At 31.8% G+C, this 25467-nt stretch overlaps 4 protein-coding genes across 8 annotated transcripts; 1 reads left to right on the forward strand and 3 right to left on the reverse strand.

Annotated features, from left to right (window-relative positions):
• Positions 1-2066: 2066 nt before the first annotated feature.
• LOC117162684 (transmembrane protease serine 9) lies at positions 2067-10403 on the reverse strand. Its single transcript, XM_033344529.2, has 14 exons — positions 10109-10403; positions 9840-9925; positions 8919-9008; positions 8125-8427; positions 7866-7967; positions 7659-7795; positions 7166-7321; positions 5551-5603; positions 5285-5367; positions 4364-4453; positions 3579-3881; positions 3365-3466; positions 3155-3297; positions 2067-2872 (listed from the first exon to the last, which is right to left on the reverse strand). Exons 1-14 carry the CDS (start codon positions 10114-10116, stop codon positions 2714-2716), a joined length of 1815 nt encoding a protein of 604 aa, XP_033200420.2. The 5' UTR covers positions 10117-10403; the 3' UTR covers positions 2067-2713.
• A 190-nt stretch (positions 10404-10593) lies between these two features.
• On the reverse strand, positions 10594-15459 carry LOC117162682 (bis(5'-adenosyl)-triphosphatase enpp4). 5 transcript variants are annotated; one of them, XM_076620760.1, is made up of 10 exons: positions 15324-15459; positions 14609-14838; positions 14288-14528; positions 14081-14179; positions 13641-14004; positions 13348-13557; positions 13001-13255; positions 12844-12940; positions 11436-11507; positions 10594-11291 (listed from the first exon to the last, which is right to left on the reverse strand). In XM_076620760.1, the coding sequence occupies exons 2-10, from the start codon at positions 14719-14721 to the stop codon at positions 11180-11182; spliced, it is 1563 nt and encodes a 520-aa protein (XP_076476875.1). In that variant the 5' UTR covers positions 14722-14838; positions 15324-15459; the 3' UTR covers positions 10594-11179. The 5 variants fall into 5 exon arrangements, with proteins under 5 accessions (XP_076476875.1, XP_076476877.1, XP_076476876.1 ...); XM_076620762.1 differs by having other exon boundaries at positions 15281-15365; XM_076620761.1 differs by lacking the exon at positions 15324-15459 and adding an exon at positions 15159-15296.
• Positions 15460-15578: 119 nt separating this feature from the next.
• LOC117162687 (uncharacterized) lies at positions 15579-20116 on the forward strand. The gene is made up of 7 exons (XM_033344531.2): positions 15579-15716; positions 16064-16115; positions 16221-16267; positions 16350-16383; positions 16548-16654; positions 16729-16841; positions 16932-20116. Exons 1-7 carry the CDS (start codon positions 15661-15663, stop codon positions 17192-17194), a joined length of 672 nt encoding a protein of 223 aa, XP_033200422.1. The 5' UTR covers positions 15579-15660; the 3' UTR covers positions 17195-20116.
• Positions 20117-21087: 971 nt separating this feature from the next.
• LOC117162685 (ubiquitin-conjugating enzyme E2 J1) lies at positions 21088-23002 on the reverse strand. Its single transcript, XM_033344530.2, has 5 exons — positions 22581-23002; positions 22077-22282; positions 21806-21996; positions 21576-21693; positions 21088-21506 (listed from the first exon to the last, which is right to left on the reverse strand). The coding sequence occupies exons 1-5, from the start codon at positions 22615-22617 to the stop codon at positions 21258-21260; spliced, it is 801 nt and encodes a 266-aa protein (XP_033200421.1). The 5' UTR covers positions 22618-23002; the 3' UTR covers positions 21088-21257.
• Positions 23003-25467: the final 2465 nt, after the last annotated feature.

Raw genomic sequence — 25467 nt, forward strand, 5'->3', positions numbered from 1 at the left:
AGAGTCCCAACTAGCAGATCTCGGACGAAACACTACTTCTTCTCTTCTCCATTTCCTTTATTTGACTACTCTACTTCATCCATCCCCCCTCTGCTTGAGTCATACGGGCAAGATGGACTGACAAAGAAAAAGGAGGAGTTTCGCGATGGAGGACTACCCATGGGCGGTCTTTGGCGCAAGTGCGACGAATCAAACAATGAAGCTGATGAAAATCGCTTCCAAAAAACCTTGAAAGGGACAGGCGGTATAAACCTTTAGACATAAGGGGGTCCGCTAATACTGAACTTTACAGGGTATAGCTGCAAGTAAGATACCAGTAAGGTACTCGCCGTTTCACCGGCTGTGTATGACGACACACTGGGTGTCCGCGAACCTTACTAGCCGATTTAGGTTAAGAGACGTGTGACATCTTTACACGTAAGTCAGTATTATTAAATATCATCCCCCTCTGATCCGGATTGGGAGGCCGCTCCACTGGGAAACGTCGCAGGAGAGGGTAGCAGATCCGACCGGCCTTGGATACAGTGTCCCGCCGTTGGCGATGGTGTGGGAGGGAGGAATCCGTTTGCAATGTTCCTGCCATGTATATAAATAAACCTTCTTCCCTCCTTCCATTGTGTCTAAGGCATGAGCCTGTTAGGTAAGCCTTACTGATGAGTCCACTAGCAGGCTCTGGACGAAACACACTTCTTTTCTTCTTTTTCTCCGTCTTCCTTCATATATCCGTGATAATTGTAGGCTGCTGGCTGTAGATGTCGCTTGCCGGGGTGTAGTACTGCTGTATTTTCTTCTTATTTAGATGTCGTGGAAGAAAAATCGGACTTTGGAAAAGTACGAGGCGCCGGGATTTGAACCGGGATTGAATCCGAACGTTTGTACTCTATGGCGCTAACCACTGCGCTGCCGTCGTCCGACACTAGTTGGTTTCGAGTGGTGAGATTTGCGGTCTCGTGTGCCGCCACGAGAGGAAATCTCAGTGTGGGTGTGCTTTCTGAACGAAGAACGCGGATTCGTTGTTCACACTTTTCGTTAGGAAAGTGAGGGTGCCCATTGATTATAGCCAACGTTAATGAATGAAGATAGGAGGAGGAAGCCTCCTACCAACGTGGCTCGTGGGTGACATTGTTTATTGGAAAAATAACTACCCGCTTTCTCCGTTATTTGTAAGAGTGCGCAATAAACCTAAGCATTGTTCTAAGGACCATCCATAAACCGAAAACACTTACAGGGTTAGAGATTTCTTCAAGCTATTAAGATTACGTCAACAGATTCAGTTTATAGCATATAGTATGTAGTAGATCAGTATATAGTATAAAGTTTCAGACGACGCACGGACCATCGTACGCGCCGTAACAGAGAGAGTTATAAGAATATACATAAAATGTAATTAAACATCGCAAAAGTAACTTAATTAGAAATGACTAGAATGTATGATGTATAATATAATGAATTCAAATTGTCTAAAAAATATTACAAATTTATAGAGATTTTACTATAAAATGTTTTTAACAGAAGCTGATACAGTTATATAGCATTTTCAAGCATTTACGAACATTAATGTAATTATTAGGTCTTAGTTAAAGTCAAATTAAGCCAAAGACGGAACATAGAAGTATTTAACACTGAAGCTTTTGAACTGAATTGAATTTCTGTCTTTTTAATTTTCCCATTAACTTTACACGTTACACGAGACACGCGACAGAAACTGTTGGAATGTTTACTGTAGAGTGCCGCTACAACTATTTCTTTTAAAGGAGAGCTATACTATTACCCCATACCTTTGTTAGACACCTTTGTTATACCTTTCAGCTTCGACTGATATATCTGAGCGAATGTAGAGTGATTCCTTGATATTCATGAACGTCGTCAGACTACATCATTGTGCCATTTCTTCCTTGTTTCTACCAAATGTCCAAATTGGACAAATTGTGAATGTAAACAACTATATAAAAAAAAATTTTTTTCCTTGTATATCAGCCATTAGATTAACAGTCTAAACAAATATATAAAATAGTTTTATAAAATCTGTATAAAATATGGTTTATATGCGCAATACTGAAGCGTTCAAGGGGATACAAAGGTAATGTACATATGCATTCTCATGCAACAAAATACAAACAGATTTAATAGTATTAAATTTTTTATTCGTCACAATAGTTTGGGAGTTTATGTCTCGTAAGTATCTGTAATGTGTAAGTATACCTTTGGCTGAATGGAAATTTCTCTTATATCTAGCTAAAAATACAGAAAGAGTATATTCAATTGGAAAGTGATAAAAACATAAGTAAAGTTTCGGGGATGCACATGATTGCATGAGTGGACTGGAAGTTCTTAACGAATAAAAAATAGTTTTTACACTCTCTGTGTCCGAATTTCCGGAAGCTCTTTATCTTATGCAATGTTACAGAGTATTCGGCAATTTTATATGTACATACAAGAAATATACGTTCTAAGTGAAATATTTAATTATTCCCTTGATACATCAGAAGCAAAATTTATAGGAGCATTCCGAAAGTTGATTTATTATTATCATCAAATAAAGAGAAGTGTGAAAAATTAATATTAAAAGTTACATTTTGCGCATTCTAATACTATAATTCGTGACATAAAAGACAATGTAAATTTGAGCTATCTCCACAGCTATCTCTACAGTAGTATAGTCCAACTTTTTCTTTTTTGTACGCGGAAAATGATATAAACCTTAATAATTGTATTATTTCAACGCTGGGAGAATAAAGGTATCCAGGTAGGCCGTGACCCTAGTGTAAACGCCAGGAAATTTAGGTAAAGCGCACTCATGACCATGCGACACAATACCTATCTGATAGTAGGTGAATTGCCGTGGCATTATCAGTGGTCCGCCGCTGTCACTCTGGAACGATTATTACATTTTTAATTTTAATGTTTAATGCTTTTAATCAAAGTTGAAATATTTCAATTAAATTATATTGAAATTATACTTATATACAGTAATAATCTATTATTACTTTATGTATTGAAATATTTCAGTTTATGATGTATATGTTATATGTATTTTTAGCAAAACTAAGATTAGAAGGAAATTAGATTAAATACCATAATGATGTGTGAGAAATGGACAAAACTATTAAGTTTTGTATAATTTGTAGTTTAATTTAATTTGTAATTTAATTACCGTACAAGAATCCTTTCCTCCCTTAGGGTATCCGGCGCATAATACACTGTCGGTGATCCAAGATGGAGGATAAGCTTTCTTGCATTCGGAGTTCTTAACCACTGGCACTTGTACTTCCATTAATACATCACTTCGTGGTCCTCCTACGAAGAAAATGAGACATTTAAAACTTGAACTGTTTAATTTTATTACAAAATTAATATCGCTTACTATATCTTAACTTTCCCCAACCAGCAACGAAGGGATTATAGCCCTCGAATTTGTTATTTTCAAGGGATGCCTCTATAGGGAGACAAATGGGATGTATGTACTCTGAAAAGTAAGGAAATAAATGATAAGAAATGATAAGAAACCAAAAGCAATGATAGTGTAGTAATACTCCATAGCATAAATTTTAGAAACTCAACAATATTTGACGACATACCCGAAAATGGTACATCTCTCTCCAATTTAAGAATAGCGATATCATGGAAGGGTTGCCCGGTAATATAATCAGGATGAATTAGTATTGATTCGAGCCCCATTTCAATAGGGTGCGCTCCGTCATCATCTCGTTTTAGATTTAAATCCGCGATACGAACCACGTATAAATCTTCGTCATCTGCACAATGCCCTGCGGTCAAAACATGTCTAGCCGATATGAGGGAACCTCCGCAATCCCATACTGGTCCCGCATCTGGGTGTGTGTAATTAGGATAACCTAATGCAACCATCCATGGCCAAGCACCTGAAATGCAATAGACATAGTTGTGAACATACATGATTTTTTCTCGCGTGATGAGTTAGAAATTATTGTTATCCATTGGACATTCGACGATGCAAACTCTCAAATAGAAATTTGATTAAGAGAGAAATTGAATTTTGACTTCAGTGGAACAACACTTATTAGTTAATTCTATACAATTTCCACTTGAAATATACTGAACTCTAAAGTTCGAATATGTAATTTCTTCCCGAACACTTTTTCATCGCCATCCGTATCATTATTCATATGTCGATTTTTAATTTCAAGTAAAAACATAGTCTTTCTAACATGAACTAAAAGGAGGAAATAATTCAAGTTAATAAACAAAATTACTACCAATGAAACCGTAGTACTATTACTTAATTTAATTGAAACGTACTTTGATGTGCTGTTTAGTGCCTTTAAAGTTCATCCTTCATAGTAAATCGCTTATTATTAATCGGAAAGAAAGAGATGAAACGTACCAAGTTTAGCTGGTTTACCACCAACCACCCTGGTATGCGTAACGTTGCTAAAACCACAGTGTGGTGGACGCAAGGGCCCATACGAGGTTGCTATAAAACATTTATAGATTAAATTATTATATTTAGGGAATTGACAGCAGAATGACGAATTAATTCATCTTCTCTGGTTAACGAATCGATTAAAACTTTTCATAATAATGTTTTATCTTCTTTATGCAATATTAACCATTACTCCTGATACTTCGTTCACATCGTATACTGTCCAATTACACGCTTCCCCCATCATTAACAACATACGGTTACACTGCACATACTTCATTCATCTTCATTACGTAGACATTTATTCTTATACTAGATCATACAGTTATTAGCACGACGACAATACGAAAATAGAAAATATGAAGTCCGGAAGTATGAAGTATGTGTTTGGAATATTCTTATATTATAATTAACTTCATCAGCCATTAAATAAAAAGCTTGGGAGTTTATACAAATGTGAAGTTTTTGTTAATGTTCTCTGGTCTCGTTCCTTCTAGATGCACAGTAAATCCTGAGACCTCGAAATAACGTAATCATAAATGTTCTTGCTGCGATCGAACGCCTATGTCACTTTTTATCAAGTAATGTTATCATCGACTGGTTCCTCAGAAAATACAGCAAAGAATACGTATTTGCATGTGGGTAAACTTCGTTGCGCAGTTCCTTTGCGCAAGATACGGGTTACTTTTCTGATTCTTGATCGACTCGAACTTAGCAATTGGTGCGCGGTACCGGGAATAATGAGATAATTCTATGAACGTATTGTTTGCTATACGGTGATAATTAGAAATAATAGAAAAATATCATCGTAAAGTCGACATGATTTCATGGGACCATACTGGCATCTGAAGTACATGGAAAAAGACAATTTAAAGTGCAAACCTTCAACAGGCGCCTCGTGAACTAATGCATGTAGGACAATTAACGCGAAACATAGATACAGCATCTTGAAGCCCGACATTGTCCTGAAATAAAAAAGTGACGAATTGAAAGGACGCGGAACTGATAGCAATAAAAGAAGCTTAGTTCGCATGATATGTTGAATTTACATCAGAAACGAGGCACGATCGCGCATAGGGCGGTTCAGTGATTTATAACAAAATTCTCTATATAAATTCGAATTTTATTATATATGGCTTCCTACTTACCTTTCCATTCTTGAAAGATAAAGATACACTTCTACCAACTTCCATCTAAGCACCTATTTATACCATCACCTTGTCACTTCACTTACAACCATCACTTACAATTATCAATTATATAGCATATTTTATCGCACATTATCAATAGCTGTGCTACTAAAATTCACAAAATAGAAATAACATGGTAACAGAAATAAAAACTTTTGCACGTAACACATCACATAAAAGTTACTTCTACGATAAAAGCTGCTCGTGTGGCACGTGCAACTTTAATTGATCTTAAAAGCGATTGATTTGTTGGCACGGAATTATCAAAAACCAATGAACAACGAATAGTATATGGTACCCCTCTGTATTTTCCCACGAATATTTCGATGGAATTCTCTTCGTTGCCACATTCGCGGAATCGAGCAAATATCTTACGATTCCACTAATCAAAATATTCTAAGTTATGATTTACGATCATCAGATTATTAAAAACGTAAACGAGTGTTTCGTTGCCATTGTAACCCTTATATTCCATATAATCGTAATAAATCTTTAATATATTCTCTGATATATCGTGCATAGTATCCTTTCTGCTTTACTTTCGGTATAGATACGATTAGTGTACGCGTTCGAACACTCGCGATTTGTGAGCAGGTTGACGGAGGAAAGAAGTATAAACCAGACAGTTGATTACAAAGTGGACTTTGTGGTTTTATTGGATGTGTGACTATTAAAGAACTGTTTCTTTTAGATATAACACAAAATATCGACGTGTCTGGCAGTCAGACCACTACCTTTGGTTTTCGTCAGATGGAAGACAATAACTCTGGAGGATTAATTCTTCACATCTGCCTGGCTGTTCATCGTTCAAGATGGGAGTGTAGGATAAAAGTTTGCATCGTTTACCGATTGGTTTAAGATACTGTTGGTCCTGCGAGTATTTTGGGGTTTAGGCTCCTCTTAGTGCCCACTTCACAGTATCATGAATCCTTATCTTTTCAATGATTCCATTTGAACAAAGACCAGAAGAAATCAATGGTCATTGATTGTTCTCATCCATTCAGTGGTCTTGAACAAATGTAGAAAGACAATTAATATTGTTTGAATTTTATATTAAGTTTAATGCATATATACATTATATAGGACGTTTTTAACGAATAAAAAATAGTTTTAGAAGACGCGAGACTTATCTTGTATCTTATGTACTTTCTGTGTCCGAACGTCTAGAAGCTCTCTATCTTATGAAACGTTTCAGAGTAGTCGTCAATTTTATATGTACATACAAGAAATATACGTTCTAAGTGGAATATTTAATTATTCCTTTGATACATCAGAAAATTTGCAAAAATTGATTTCTTATTACCATCAAAAAAGGAGGAGCGGAAAAAACTGTAATTAATGAAATTTAATTAAGAAATTAAAAAATATTTTTATACCTCTAAGTCGAGCAGGTGTAGCGTGCATAAAAAATTAGTGACGTTTCAAAGTTATATTTCGTGCATTTTAAGACTATAATATGTAACGTACAAACCAATATAAATTTGAGCTGCCTCTAATTACTACAATAATAAATTCCAACTTTATCTTTCGTACACGAAAAATGATATTTATGCAAACAGTAATAATTATATTATTTCAACGCTGGGAGAATAAAGCTGTCGAGGTAGGACGTGACCCTAGTGTAAACGCCAGGATATTTAGGTAAAGCGCATTCATGACCATAAGACACAACACCTATTTCATAATAGGTGAAGTTTTGTGGTATCATCAGTGGTCCTCCGCTGTCACCCTGAAACGATTTACATTTTTAATTTTAATGTTTAAAGCTTTCAATCAAAGTTGAAATATTTCAATCGAATTATATTGAAATTATACTTATATACAGTAATAATCTATCATTACTTTGTGTATTGAAATATTTCAGTTTACGATGTACGTATTATATGTATTTTGAGTAAATCTAAGGAAATGAGATTAAATACCGTAATGTTGTGTGAGAAATGGGCAAAACTATTAAATTGTGTGTATCTATTATTTTCAATGTTTAAGACGTCGATTTGATGTTGATTCGAATTGACATGTCTTCAAACATCGTATAATTTATATTAAATCTGTAATTTAATTACTTGACAAGAATCCTTTCCACCCTTAGTGTATCCGGCGCATATTACTGTATCAGAGGCGTCGCTATAAGCCTTTTTGCATACGGCGTTGCTAACCACTGGCACTTGTACTTCCATTAATATATCACTTAGTGGCCCTCCTATGAAGAAAATGAGAAAGACATTAAAACTGGGACTGTTTAATTTTATTCTAAAATTAGTATCGCGTACTATATCTTAATCTTCCCCATCCAGCAACGAAGGGGTTATAGCCCATGAAGTTGTTATTTCGAAGGGACTCTTCTAGGGGGAGACAAATGGGACGTATGTACTCTGAAAAATAAGGAAGTAAATGATAGCGAAGGAAACGGTTGACGAAAAGTATGAGAAAGAATTTTACATGTTTTATGATAAAAAATATAAAAAAATTATAATTTAGTAATACTCAATAGCATAAATATTAGAAACTCAGCAATATTTGACGACTTACCCGAAAATGATACATCTCTCTCCAATTTAAGAATAGCTATATCATCATGGTGTTTCGGGTGATTATAATCAGGATGAATTAGTTTAGACTCGAATCCCATTTGAATAGGATGCGCTCCGTCGTCATCTCGTTTTAGATTTAAATCCGCGATACGAACCACGTACAAACTACTGTGTATTGCACAATGTGCTGCTGTCAAAACATGCCTAGCCGATATCAAGGAACCTCCGCACTTCCATTCCGGATCCTTCCATGGTTGTCTATAATTATGAAAACCTAATGCAACCATCCATGGCCAAGCACCTAAAACGCAATAGTTATAGTTGTGAACATACATACTTTTTCTCGCGTGATAAGTTAGAAACTATTGTTATCCATTGGACATTCGATGATGCAGAAGACGATAACTACATACGTACAAATACTCTCAAATAGAAATTTGATTAAGAAAGAAATTAAATTTTGACCACTGGAATAAAAATTATTAGATAATTCTACATAATTTCTACTTGAACTATACCGAACTATAAAGTTCAAATATGTAATTCCTTCCTGAACACTTTTTGATCGCTATCCACATCCATCACCTTTATGTTGATTTTTAATTTCAAGTAGAAAGATAGTCTTCCTAACGAGAAGTGAACGACAGAAATAATTCAAATTAATAAGTAATTTATTGAAATTATTATTGATTGTAATTGAAACGTACTTTGATATGCTGTTTAGTGCCTTTAAAGTTCATGCTTCGTAGTAAATCGCTTATTATTAATCGGAAAGGAAGAGATGAAACGTACCAAGTTTAGCTGGTTTACCACCAACCACCCTGGTATGCGTAACGTTGCTAAAACCACAGTGTGGTGGACGCAAGGGCCCATACGAGGTTGCTATAAAACATTTATAGATTAAATTATTATATTTAGGGAATTGACAGCAGAATGACGAATTAATTCATCTTCTCTGGTTAACGAATCGATTAAAACTTTTCATAATAATGTTTTATCTTCTTTATGCAATATTAACCATTACTCCTGATACTTCGTTCACATCGTATGCTGTCCAATTACACGCTTCCCCCATCATTAATAACATACGGTTACACTGCACATACTTCATTCATCTTCATTACGTAGACATTTATTCTTATACTAGATCATACATTTATTAGCACGACGACAATACGAAAATAGAAAATATGAAGTCCGGAAGTATGAAGTATGTGTTTGGAATATTCTTATATTATAATTAATTTCATCAGCCATTAAATAAAAAGCTTGGGAGTTTATACAAATGTGAAGTTTTGGTTAATGTTCTCTAGTCTCGTTCCTTCTAGATGCACAGTAAATCCTGAGACCTCGAAATAACGTAATCATAAATGTTCTTGCTGCGATCGAACGCCTATGTCACTTTTTATCAAGTAATGTTATCATCGACTGGTTCCTCAGAAAATACAGCAAAGAATACGTATTTGCATGTGGGTAAACTTCGTTGCGCAGTTCCTTTGCGCAAGATACGGGTTACTTTTCTGATTCTTGATCGACTCGAACTTAGCAATTGGTGCGCGGTACCGGGAATAATGAGATAATTCTATGAACGTATTGTTTGCTATACGGTGATAATTAGAAATAATAGAAAAATATCATCGTAAAGTCGACATGATTTCATGGGACCATACTGGCATCTGAAGTACATGGAAAAAGACAATTTAAAGTGCAAACCTTCAACAGGCGCCTCGTGAACTAATGCATGTAGGAGGACAATTAACGCGAAACATAGATACAGCATCTTGAAGCCCGACATTGTCCTGAAATAAAAAAGTGACGAATTGAAAGGACGCGGAACTGATAACAATAAAAGAAGCTTAGTTCGCATGATATGTTGAATTTACATCAGAAACGAAGCACGATCGCGCATAGGACGGTTCAGTGATTTATAACAAAATTCTCTATATAAATTCGAATTTTATTATATATGGCTTCCTACTTACCTTTCCATTCTTGAAAGATAAAGATACACTTCTACCAACTTCCATCTAAGCACCTATTTATGCCATCACCTTGTCACTTCACTTACAACCATCACTTACAATTATCAATTATATAGCATATTTTATCGCACATTATCAATAGCTGTACTACTAAAATTCACAAAATAGAAATAACATGGTAACAGAAATAAAAACTTTTGCACGTAACACATCACATAAAAGTTACTTCTACGATAAAAGCTGCTCGTGTGGCACGTGCAACTTTAATTGATCTTAAAAGTGATTGATTTGTTGGCACGGAATTATCAAAAACCAATGAACAACGAATAGTACATGGTACTCCTCTGTATTTTCCCATGAATATTTCAATTCCCTTGGTTGCCACATTCACGGAATCTTTGTAAAGCTGTCTCGTCGCTGTGTTACAAATTAAAGGAATGGGTACTTACTACTATAATTCTGATGAAAGAAAAGAGACGATGATGTTACGATAATATCATTTATTTACAACTGATTTATTTACATACGAATTCTGATATAGGTGGTGCACTATTATAATAGGTAAGTTTGATCTGTAAGTTGAATTTTATAAAATATCCTGCCTATAGAATAAATTATATTAGAATCTAATTTCTAGAATAATACTGAGCATACTGATTATGCTGTTATGATTTGGTTTAAAACAATAAATAATTCACTCATGCATAGTATTCTTCCAGTTTTACGTGTAATTTCGATATTGTTATAAGTAGAAAGACAATTAATGTCGTTCGAGGCAATTTCCGAATTATCCATATTACGTTTAATACGTACAGTTATCATATAAGACATAGTATCGTAAAAATTGGAAGAATAAAAAATTCGTACAGGAAGTACATTTTATGGAAAATTTAATAAATCTGTGTGTACACCTAAAATACGAATTAATGGTGACTGATTGTTCATAAGTTTATATACGTTATTTAAAGTCATTCAAAGATATCAATTCTGCTTCCTTTTTTATCACAGGAATAGTTTCTCATTTATATGTGTTCAAAAATACATATAACCGCGCAATAAATGAAGTATATGTCACCTACAATGAAATAGAGTTTTCCTATACTTAATATTTCCTTTATATGCATATGAAAGTCTATTCTTCGCGTAGCATGAAATTACGAATAAATCTGGAAAATTGTTTAATCTGAAAAGAGAAATAAATTATTAACATGATTTATTAATACGAGATTCAGAATTTTTGTTTTGTCTTGCAGAAAAAGAAAGCAGCCCTCTCTTTTAATGTGAAATAGAAAGCAAAAACTTGAAAACAAATTTTTTGGAAATTTACTTGCAAGTATCATTTTCAATATCGTGATTTTCGTCCCAATGGTACTGTGCTTCCAAATCTTCCAGTATTCTTCTAAAAACAAAAAGTCGAACCTGGTTATTATTGACATTGGCATTACAAGGAAGAGAAGTGTTAGGAAGCAACTCCGTTTTATTATGGATTTCTTTGTAAACATATAAATGAGAAATTTAGCTTTCGTTTTTTACTAAAGAATTTATTCTTATTGTGCTTTGATAGTTATTACATTGCAGCTTTTCACGTACTACTCATATTTAATAATTTCCTAATACTAACTAGTTCAAAATTACATATGTCCTTGCACGGATTTAAAAATATGTATGATACAATTAACACTTAGTCAACCACGCGCACCACAGCGAGCTATACGTTTCTTACTGCAATGGATAAACCACTTATACGCTGTCTACCACGCATTTTTCCAAATATAAAGAACTAATATTCACTACTTAAAAAACAAAGAAATCTAAAAATTATTTAAGTGGTCAATTATATTTTGCGGTAATAATTTTGTTTAACGATTTTACATATTGTTTATACAAAACATCAAATTAAAAGTATATATTAAAAGTATTTAAAAATATAGGTAAAATTAAAAGCATTAAAAATGACTAAAGATAAATAAAACGATTTGAACGTGAAATTAAAAATTCATAATACATTTTAATATTTTTTTACAGTGTGATATCGTTCGATTATAACTTTATTTAGTCATAACTGATAGTGTAACTTTTCAATTTAACACCACTAAACTGGTGTATTTTATGATATACTGTACCTTATAAAAGCAGAGAAAGTGGCCCAATTAATTGGGAAGAATTCAAAGTAAGCTATAATTGATAATAACAAAAAAAAAAAAAAAAAAGAAAACGCATTACTGAAGTCAAAAAGGGAGATCTCCCCGTTCGGTCACGCAGCGATGTACTTCACAGAGGGGAGAGATCTCCCTATTCGGTTGGCTAAGTGTTAAAATTAATTCTAAAATAATAATTGTTTAAAAAGATTAAAATTCTAATTAAACATTTTGCTATATTTCAAAGTTTGAAACAATACAACTTCATTTATAAAAAATGAAATTATGTTTATGTATTCTTCATCACGATGCTATTTCTTATTACTGTGTCGTCATTTTTTTGAATTCATTTTGTTATCTCTATGCAATATGAAAATTCATATATTGCTTGATATTTTTTACATATTACCCATCCACCGGATAATATCTCCTGAAAAATCAAAATATCAATATTGTATTATTAAAATGCTTCTTAAACTTCAATTTCTGGCAAACCCGAAATCCAATACATTTCTTATAGTTATTATTTATCAAAAAATTCCAAGTTAGTAACTTAACTTTCTCTTCAAATCACGAATAACATATACTTTGACTTACCTGTAACTTTTTGCTCCTAATCGCCGTTTCCTCATATAGAATATTATTATTGCTCCTATAATTACTACCAGTGTCATTGATATTATAGTGGCTACAACTGAATTAATAGAAGATGGTAAATAACTGTACATAATAATGGCGCATAACGTTTACTTACATATCAGTCGATACGCGATTACTGTGATATCCTGTTGATGCTTCTTAAGGCACTTGGTTAGATGTGATATAGTACCATTCCCTATGGGACATTGTAGATCGAGTATTTTACAAAATAGCGGAAATAAATCTAGATTATTAAAAGGTTCGAGCTTGCACTTGGGCATAAATGCAGGACCATTTGCAAAGAAGAAAGGATGCATTTCTATAGCCTCATTATCGTAGCCATGAAGACCAAATTCTGAATCACTGGTTACTAAACATAAATACCCCATAAAATTTAATATATACCTTTAATTTTTAATACATACTTGAATTAGTAATTCTGTGTTATGAATCATATTCTACCTGTAATATTGAACTTTTTCTTATAATATTCTATGTTATCAAGGAGATTTTGAAATGCATATCCAATTTCAGCAATGACAAAGATAGGACCAATACGCGTATTATTTCCATAGTGATATTTCTTAGGAATTTCATCCCTTTTAAAAACTCTAAACGTCTTCGATTTCAACGCTGCTTGCTTCAATGTTTGATAAATTATTTCTTCTTTGCCTAAAAAATTTACTTGTTTATTTTCTTAATCTCTTATTAATAATTTAAACAAACTTAATAGTTCATATGATAAATCAACATACCAGGATTAGGGAAAATGTGCAATCCTGGTGAGGTACCCACAAATTTGTAATCAGAGCTGTTAATATACTTTGTTAGATCTATTATCCTGTCTAACTTAACAGTTGCCATTCCATGATCACTCAAATGAACAACATTAAGATCATGTAAACCATGGTATTCTATCTTATTGTGAAGATACCTAGTTATATTATCTAACTTCCTAAGAATATCATCAAATTGAGGTCCTTTTATTCCAATCACATGACCATGATAATCTGGCTCTTCAATGTATAATATTCCAAAATTTATTGGATGTATAGGATGTACAAACCATGATATTAAGGTATCAATTCTTTCTTCCCAAGGTACAGTCTCATTAAAATTCTGATAGAATTAAAAATTAATTATTCATATTCTAATAATTATATATTTTCAATAGAGTATAGTCAAAGATATATACCTGAGCAAATGTAGGGGAGATTCCTTGATATTCATAAATGCCACCAGGCCACATCATTGTGCCACTTCTTCTTTGTGCACCAGCCTTTTGGTTAACAGTCTAAACAAACATACAAAGCAGTTCTATAAAATATGTATAAAATACAATAAATATGACTAGTACGATGACCAAAATAATATATGTATTTATGTGTCATACTTTACATACCCAAATAGGAAGAATTCTATTATCATAATGATACAAATTATATGAATATTTTGTTGTATTTCCTGAAGCAGGATCATAAAATTCATTATCCACAACTCCATGTGTTTCTGCATACAATCCTGTAGCCATTGTATGATGATTAGGAAATGTTTTTGTGACAAAAATATTCATCATGTAATCCGCATATGTGCCTTCATGTTTCAGTTTATTCATAAATGGTGTTCTGTCAAAATAGTCATACCTATGAAACAAAAAAATTATTCAACTAAACCAATCGTTTACATACAAGTAAAAATTAAAAAGTAATAACATCTAAAATACCTGAATGCATCATATGATATTACTAACAACTTTGGATGTTGCGATATCAATAATCCATGCTTCACACTAAGTAACATAACAAGTAACGAAGTAAATATGGTTACAGAATTCATAGTGAACGTGTATAAATCGTTCTTTAACAGGAAGAATCGTTATCGTGCTTAGCTAGTGGTTATTATTCTATCTCCTTCATGCTTTTAAAAGCATTTCAGTGACGAATCTTCTTCGACCTGGATTGAAAGTTAAAAATATCCAGTTATTGATAACTGCCACAGTAAGTATATATATTTTTTTAATAAAAAAGATCTTATTTCCGAATTAATCTATCCGATCGTATACATAGACATAGTTTCTAAAAAATTCCATCGAACGATACCAATTGAAAATGACCAGATGGTTGTTTCACATGATAAAAAAAAATTAGAAACATTAGTCAATTCCTATTCACGGACACCGTTTGCCAAATACTAAACGCTCCCTCATTTCTCATGAACTATAAAACTATATATAAAGTAATGACACAACCCTTTCTACTCTATACTAATCATACCACTATCTTTTTGCACTGACGAATTTATTAAACGAACATATACTTTAAACACGAATACTTAATAAAGCGAACTCAACGAAATCTTAAATATTCTTTTACTATCTACACGTAGATAAACGTACAGCGAGTACGTTTTAAAATGATAGCTGATTTTTTGGTTCTTACATAGTTAGGAAATAATTGAGTTAGTTTCTGTACGAGATCCTTTCTCGTTTTTGGAATGTTGGCTAACTTGTTTTTTGGACGCAAGCGTGTTAAATAAAACTCCAGCGGACAAGAGTGCATTCAAGTATGCTATGCGACTGACAGATGCTCGAAGCTACGGTCTGCTACGATGCATTGTATTTAAAGGAGATGAATCGCGTTTGATATTATCCTTATCTTCGTATGAAACATCATTTCTTATTCCCATTATCCTTCACGTATCACGTGAAAATTAAATATCGGTATTTGAACGCCTACATCAGTTAGATGACGGCGATACGCCGTGTGTTAACAGGTCATGGGGGCCTGTTTCGGCCGCTGCATTTCCAAAGTTACAGACTCCTTATCGTACAGGTTAGAAGTGTACCTTTTATCTCAAAATAAAAATGCATCTTTTCAGATATCTTCATCTTCTGTTCATTTCCAGACTATGGATATTTATTCAACTTCATATATCTATGAATATAGCTAAAGAAATTAAACTTAAATAGAGATTTGTTTTACTTATTAAATAAGCACTTTATTTTGGATATTTAATGTAGTTTTGTATATTATATGCATTCTATATATTTTTGCAACTATCAATTTCTCATAGATATATAAATATCAACAGTCTATTAATTTTGTTAAATATACCTGTTTTCATTATTATATTATGTATATTTCTTTTTTTTTTAATGTAGTATATATTTGAATTTAAGGTTTTATCAAAGACACACCAGTATGTCCTACCAAGGAGACGAACAAGTTGAGGTACATATAATTTTGCAGTTGATCGAAGATTTTAATGATCCTGCTAATGATAAAATAATGAAGTCCTTCATTATATTGCCAATATTTAGAATCACTTTGTTGTAGTTTATAGATGACAAAGGAGATGCAGACCAACCTAGAGGATCAAAAACGTAAGAAATTGTATTGAGCTCAGGGCAATGTTTCATTTTTGTTGTATTAATTACATGCTTCATTGTTATGCTTCCTGGATAGCCTGTTATCGTTTCTCTCCTTAAACCGGTTCAAGGTAAATGGATTAGTCTATTAGAATTTTTTTTATATTTTATTGAGCATAGTAAGTCTATTTATTAATATGATTATTGATTCTAATTACACTATTCAATGACTCCATTTAACTATTACTTTCTTATTATCAAGAAAATGTTTCCAATGTTTATAATATATTTGTAGAAAAAACATGGGGTTCCTGTAACATTGGAATTATTGGAAGATGGAGCATGGTCAAAGGGTACTAATAAATATGCCAGATTAAACTCTAGGAATGATGCTTCTACAAGGTACAATGCCTATCTAAATCACTAAAACAGTACACTACAAAACAGAAACTAACTGCAATAAAATATTTTATTAGTTCTGGTCTAGATACTCCACTTCAAATTCTTGATGCAAGAACATTAATGAAACAACAAACATGTGTTTCTTCCACTCCTGGCTCATCATTAGATTTGGAATGGGAACATGAAGGTAAAGGAATGTTTTTAATTATGAACATCTAAAGTTATACACATTATACATTTACAAGATATAAAAGGAAAAAAATTATTGTATGTTTAGGAATGCCTCTGCCAGTTATAGATGATGAAAAAGTTGAGAGTACAGATGGTTCTATAACTCAAACATCAGTAAATAATAGCCAACCCTCTAGTTTGACAGCATCTCCTTGGTCTAGGGTGTCGACACCAAATAGTTTAGAATGGGATCCGGTAGAAGCCGACATGGTATGTGTTGATTTAGAGACTGAACAGCTTTTGACTGAAATAGAAAGATTAACAGATAGAGCGTTAAAGGAAACAGGAGAATGGACTAATGCTAGTTGATAAATAATGCATTTACAATTAAACAGGATTGTTTGTATTTTTGTATTACAAAAAAAGAGTACACAATGGAATTAACATATATAAAGTACTTTTAGGAAGCAAAAAAAAAAGATTTTATTGTTTCAATATTTGTATTGTTGAAACAATATGAAGATATATTTATATTGTTTCAAGGTATATATACATACATGTATAAGTTAATATAATTCACATAGATTTTAAAGAAAGGTATATTATCTGCTAATACTTTTCAACAGATTATTACTAAAAAAAATTGCCAACTAAAAACGAAAATTTTTTATATTATGCGTATATATATTTTTTACACTCGTAAAAAACTCTTTCATTTGACACCTTGAGTTTAAAAAATAAAGATGAGGATATTATATATTGCATTGAGAATACTTTTATTCTGATTTCGCTCGACTTCCACGAGACAATAACTTTCTTCTTATTGATAATTTTTGCATCACATCTTTTAAAAGAACCTCATTTTTTAATATTATTTTAATACTTTAGTTAATACTCATATTACTTATTTATTTCTAAACCAAAGATTTTTTCTTTCATTAGTTTAGTTTGCTGTGAACGATATTGATCTCGTTTTTTTCCGTACACATACCGTATTACAGTGTCATATTATACTACTTTAACCTTTTGAAGCATAAAAAAGTAACACGAAAAGAAAAATTGTTTCATTTTTTAATTTTGTATAAAAGATGAATTTTCTATCCAAATACCATAGCAGAAAAGGACCTATATAAATGGCCAATTGTGCTTCAAATGGTTAAACAGTACATATCATAGTAACAATATAAATTTTCTTATGTTTGGAAAGTTTACTATGCATTATTTAACCTAGATAGGAGAAAAAATTTTAAGACGGAAATTAAAAATAAAATATATCAGGTGCTATCAATGGAATATATTTTTTGCGAGTGAAATTATGATCAGTTTTTTCCGGAGGAAATTTCTTTTGTAGCTTGTTGTTGGTATAATTAGCCATATTTTATACAAGAAGGGCTATTAAATAGTCTAAATAAGTCTAGTCACAATGAAATTCTGTGAATCTCCTTAAAATCCGAAATGAGGGAAAGGGAGGGCGGGAGAGGATGAGGCGGTACCGATGTAATATTAGTGTTGATACACATATTGGGTGTACAAAAACATGTTTCTACTGAAGTTAAATTATTATAAAATGATTAGGTTACAAGTATAGATAGAGTGTCGATTACTGATGGATAAATGGTTTTCAAACCGAGGTAGGCTGCCTTACAATAAACAGAAAACGTATAAAAATTCGCTAATATGCTCGTAAACTTTGATTGCATCACGTCTGCGACTTTGTTGCGTTTACAATTGTGTAACTTGTAAGATCATAAGTTTGCTGATAATTTGCATCATGAGCGAATCAAAATGTATGCAGCAATCGTATAGATAATAATAACGTTAACGATAATGAAAATGTTAAATGATAAAGATGCAGTATGTTAATGATTCAGTGCCATGACTGTTTATGCACTCCAGAGGTTTTATCTCTCGTCATAATTTATTTTAAATTCCAAAAATTGAAATTAAGTTTTGGTGATACATATTATATATGTATATATAAATAAAAAGAAGTAAAGTTTGTAAAGGTTTATATTAAATTGCATGATAAACGCACAGAAATATTAGTTGAGCATAATATATGTGGCTTAACATTAATACCTGTGTTAATCTTAAACACAAAATGTGTCCACTATGCTAATATACAAACTGATGCGTAATGATTAGTATGGAGGAAAGTGAAAAGGTGCTTTAAACGATAAAAGAGAAAAATTATAAAACGCTTGCGATCTGTTTCTATATCAATAAAAAAATGATGAATACATTATTTATATAAGAGTTAAGTAAAGTTGATACTTCGATGATTCTAATGTAAAGAATATTGGCAAAGAATATTAAATTCAAACGCAACTTGTTTTCGCAAATTAGTGCTGTACAAAATATGTGTCAAGAAGTTTATTATTTTTTATTATTTGTCAAACGTTTATTTAGCAAATGTGTATACAAAAGTATAATTTCCAACAATTTTAAGTGCTCCGACATAATAGGGACCAAAAATATTTTCAGTATTAAATCTTTTAATGGCTAATACTTTGTAATGAAACGATTATTTTATGTAAGTTATAATTATATAGCGAATTTGACTTCAATCGATCGATTTTTGTATTTAATCCTAGAATTAATTGATATTTTTCGACTCCAAATATTGAATAGCGTTATATATATGTTTCACGTATAGAGGACTAATTTATAATTGTATCAGTTTTGAAGTTGTAAACAAAATTTATCACTGTTGGCTTTAAGAATATATTTATCTGCGCCTAGCATTAGAGATCGAAATAATATTTATATTTCGTGCACAGCCGTTCACATTTCATTGTGGGTTTGCGATATGTAAAAATCAACACTGTACATCGTTTGCTTACGTATTAAATACAATTATTAATATTGGTATAATTAAATAAAATATGTAATAAAACCGTTATAAACACGGTATCTTGTATTAGTATCTTTATTTGTTTAAATGGAATTTCGTATAGAATCATAGCATAAAATGCAATAAATTGCATAAATTTTATTTATCATCAATGACGAATCGTTTTTAAATCTAATATTGCATATGACCTGATGAGATACATTTTCATTCGTGTTTCTGTTCGATATACGAATTCTTTTTAAGGGTTATCATATTATGTTTATTCAGCATATAAAAATCGGCCAACGAGTATAAAGTTGAATGTGAACATGAATTAAAAGGAAAACTATTATGTTATGATAAATGAATATGTTTATATGCTTTAGTAAATAATTACTTTATTATATTTTTATGTACATGCAAGAAGAAATGACAAACAAGGTGTACTTTCTACCCGAGTACCCTCGTATTTTTAATTTCCCTTTAATTAGCTATTACTCATGAATATAATGAAACCATGTTTAGTATGGTCCCATGATACTTTATTTTTGTATATTTATAATGCAAAAAATTGTAGATGTTTATTATTATATTGAAGCTTAGAACAGGTCATAATATGCAGTGCTCCAAATCTTAGTGTTTAAATACATATGGGTATATTATTCATATATCTAGTACTAATATTTAATTATGCATTAGCTAAATATTATGTGAGTAATATACATATATAATTTCTGTAGTATGGAATACATTTTTGGATTGAGAAAGATAGAAAGTATTGGTATTATATTTGTACTGCAATTAAATATTTTTTTTATAACTGATGTATTTTTTTTGATTTTTATGTGCACAGTTTCGTGGAATACAACATAATAACTTGTTTAACTTATATTAAATTTATATTAGTTATATACATTTCTAACACATGAGTTATCTACATTTATATAACATTAAAGAAGGAACAAAATACATTATTATAGTTTTAGACTATAGCAATGTGAAATTAAAATTTACCTCCATGAAAGATGTTAATTTTATTGTAAAGTAGATTTGACTAAAAAAATGTTTGGTCATTTTTGTACAGATATGATAAGACTTTGATGAAAGTAATACATACATTTGTTTAAACTGATCTAATATATATGTAACTAAAGAATCATATGCAAAGTATTAACTAAATATGCGCGTTAAATGCAATTTGTAACTCTTTTATTAGTGAGAATAGAGTTATTTTTAAATCAATGTTTGTAAGTATATATTGTATATCAAAAAGACATAAAGACATCTAAAAGACGATTAAATACTAGTAATACTAACGCAATTTATAATTCTTATCATTTTTATGCTCATCAAAACAATTAGATTTCGTAGTGAACAACTTTTTTGTAAGAGTAAGACAAAGAGACAGATGTGTACTAAAGTGAATATATCAGTGCAATCTCTGTCATATATTATTTCCATGAAGTTCTGATTATTTCTAGCGTGTATAAATTTGACATCCTTTTCTAATTTTAAAAATGTTTCATAAAATGTGTATAAAATTTACTTTGTTTTGTTAACATACTTACAATTACAACGTTTTGTTACATTTAGAATAATTTAAACAAGAAATAGTCGTCGCAAAACAAGTAGAATTATCGCTGACACCAAGGAAGCGATCAGGATGCTCCAGAATAAATCGTTCGAAGATGACATTGTTTCCACCTGTTGATTTACTATGACATCCGATTGCTGTCGATCTTGATTCTCATTAGTAATCGGCTCGATGTTACGTTGTCTCAATTGATTTTCTGAAATGCTATCTGAATTGACTAAAAAGGATGTGTCTGATGTTGGTGAGTCATCAGCCTAAAAGTACAATTTTTTAAAATACATGACACGTTATCAGAGTTAATATGATAATAAATAAAAGCGTACCTTTAATGCTATTGTGTTTAACATAGTTTGTTCTTCTACTGTAATAGGTTTTTTAACTGTGTCCTTTGACAATAAATCAACAACTTTCCCACAAGTATCGCATTGCCAGTTTAGTGATCTATGGCAGAACATTTTTATAATCATTATTAATGTTTTTAATCTTACTGATTAGTAATAATGTTTATTAACAGTATTAAAATTGCAAAATTATGTCAACTTTTTGCAAGTACTTTTTTGCAAGTTTTTGCCTTTCCTCTTTACTATAGTCTAAAGATCCGATTGTCCCATTTCCTGGTGTTGGCATAAAAGCAATTAAAGCCAATAAAGCTGTTCTGATGCTCCATGAAGGCTGCCATGTTTCCGGATGATGCCCAGAAATGCTTAAGCAAATCTTTTTATTGGTTTCAAAACGGCCATTGGGCTAAAATGACATATCAAACATACTTTTGTTTCCAATGCATAAGTTAAAAATCAAGGATATTTAGTATTAAAATTGCTTACTGTTAATAATATGATATTTGGAGGTTTCATAGGATATTCTGGTGGCAATAAAATTCTACCATGATAAACACCACCCTCAAAGTCTGTGGATGGTGGTCCTTGCACAGTAAAATGCCACTCAAAAAGATTATCTTCTAAAGGAGATGCACAATATTCTTCTGTAGCTTCGTGAAGCTCTTGGGCCTCTCTCATTAATCTTTTCACAGCTGAAATTTCATTTGTTAGATGATGTAAAAGACCAATATGATATTGCATATAAAAAATAATTAAATGCATTTAATCAGTTATAATTATTTCAAGAAAATGAAATATCTTTTCACGGGATACATATTATAGAAGGAAGTTTGGCGACAAGTATAACGCGGAGCCAATTTTTCTAGATAACAAGCGTTTTGTAGAATCGTAGAAATACGTATGCAGTGTGTATTATTTATTGATATGAATCGTGATCGTAATGATGAACAAACGAAATAAAAAGGAGTTGTTGCCTTGCCGAGAACTCACCGGGACTTTTTGCGTTGTATTTCCCTTCGAATGACATTTTCGCGAGTGTGTCGACCGAGGTTAACAACTGGAATAAAAATAGTACTTGAGCTGAGTACTATCTGTTTTGTCAAACGGCCTCGATACACCGACGTTGCCAGCTACAATACATTCTTCACATTTTTCCCCACGGTGAATTCGATCATCGGAAAATTACACGTTGCACTTCAGATAACGAAGAAATTAATTTTGACGTGGCCTAATAGGAGCTACGCGAACAGAAATGCACAAAAAATAACGTGAAAGTGGCCGCGCTTATTCCGTGCACGCGCACTTATGTCAATTTCTCTGCTTGAAGTTGTTCGTTTACGAGTACGCGCAAGAGCTGACTCCGCTAGGAATTATCTCCGGAAATTTCCAGACGCTCTGTCTATGTCTAAACGACTCTTTTCATCGTTTCTTAGGATTTCACGCAGTCACGATTCAATTTACGCATAATCATTTTATCAAGGTTATACCATTCTAAATATATTTAAAAAAATATAAATTTGCATAAAAATCCGCAGTCTAATAATCTCGAATGATATAAATACCGAAGAAGGATTACTACATGATTTTTTATCTTTTAAGATAATTATAGTATTGCAACTATTGTAATTATTAGAAATAACATAAAACAATGCAATATTTTTAGAAGTGACAATACCTGTGCGCAGTTAAGTTAATACGAATGTTATTTTCTATTTAATGTGTAAAATCTATGGTTACGCTCGTACGTGAGATAAATAAGATAATTAAAGTATAGTTAAGGTTACATAAAACGTATTGATATGATTGTACTGAAAAAACGCGTTAGTATTGTAACACAATTTTGATTGCTATAATCTGGAATTTAATATAAAATTCCTGGGAGATAGGATGGCGGAAAGAAACGCTAATGTATTCGTGGAAATTATAGACTTTATTTTTAGAATATTCTGAATATCATAAAACAACGTAAACATTCACAACAAATGGGAATAGGGTATTATTTATAATAGTAATAATAATAATGTTATTACTTTATCATAATAATTAATTGTTATGAATATGTCATCATGACGTATTTATAATTATGTATAAGTAAGATCTTTCATTTAATTTTTAGCAATTATCCATCGTACCTTCATCGTTTTCATTTTTCGTTTACCGATAATAATCATAATAATAGACATAGTGGCCATATTTAATAATAATGATAATCATCGTAATGGTAATAATAAGAATAATAGTAATAATAATAATAGTCGTAATGTTTTCTATACGTATGTTTGTCGTGTATATGTATATATAAACAAATATAGTTATGCTTATCTCGTAAGAAGGGATAGAAGTTCACAATGGCGCTAAACAATGTATGCAATGCAGTTTGCTTTTTTGTTGCATTTTTCTTGTTGTTGTTGTTGTTACTGTCATCGTCCCCATTACCAGAATTATTCTCATTTCGATAAAATCACATATGTAGTCGAAGGTCTTAGGAATAAGATTTCTCGTAATAGTAAATAGACAATAGTAAACGTGCGTATGTACAGTTTTATCGTTGAATGCCATTCTTTGAATGCCGCGAATATAAGTTCGATTATGATTCATGCAGTGTTTTGTGCAAACTAGGCGGATACACCTTTAACAAACCTATCATATTTCGTAGTATCTTATCTAATCGATTCAACAATGTACTCAACAACGATCGAGCGATCAGTGCGAATACGATGATTTCGTTGATTTTCGTAGTAAACATCCGTTATAACCACGGGGACCATACGTAACAGACTTCAAATGACATCATGTTTCGTCACTTCGTCGTTTGACCTATCATTACGTCCATTACGTTCTCTTTTCTTCGTTTTCGAACATTGTAGATATATACAAGTGTATCCGCCGTAATCATTGCATAAAACTGTCGAGAGAAACGAAGACTAAGGCTACGATTTCCCTGGAAAAATTAATTCAAATCGCGACGAGGCGCGTTTTCCTACTCCAACCAACCTCTCTCTTTCATCGCGATACTTTACTCACGATTCTTACCCTTTGATTCGATCGATTTTACCCTTGTTTCATTAGAACTTTTTACTCTTTCAGTATATCTATTCAGTTAACTGTTTCCCATTATCGGAAAGGCAGTTCTATTCGCATACGGAAAAAACGAAAAAGTTCACAATACATCCAATGACGATTCGTAATGCCTGTTTTCTCTCTGTCGCTTGGCCATCATTTTTATGAATCTAGGAATATAGAGACGTAACATACCGTCACTAAGGAGATCATTGTGGGATAAGTGTTGAAGTAAATTATGCCTAATTTTTATTGAGATACTATTTGAAGTACGACAGTTAATATATGCCAAATATTTAGTTAAACATTATTTCGATAACAAATAGTAAAAGTAAAAAATATTACAGTGTATTTCGTATTAAAATATTTCCATTTTAATTAATTGTATAAATTCTAACGAATTCATGGGTAATCATCTAATCATCTTTTTAATAAGAAAGTGAACATCCTGATTAAACTGATCAATAATTTTCATAATTAGCAGTGCAGAGGATGCGTGGAAATGTAATCAATCAAATTTAAATACAATCGGATGTTCTCCATCCTCTTCCTCTATAATTTTATGTTCCAGTCTTATATTCCTTGATCAATATAACTGATTCCAATACAACGATTTAAAATATTTCGTCTATATTTTTTTATATTTTTTATATTTTTTATATTTTTTTGTTTTCCTTGTTAACTCGATATGTACATACGATTACCGATATAAGATTAATGGTGGATCACAAATCGGCGGTTAGCAAGCAGTCAATGACATTTAACGATAATTACAAAATAACGGTGAACCGTTATGGTATATAGATATATACACACA

This window comes from Bombus vancouverensis, chromosome 8, assembly GCF_051014615.1.
Source record: "Bombus vancouverensis nearcticus chromosome 8, iyBomVanc1_principal, whole genome shotgun sequence".
NCBI lineage: Eukaryota > Metazoa > Arthropoda > Insecta > Hymenoptera > Apidae > Bombus > Bombus vancouverensis.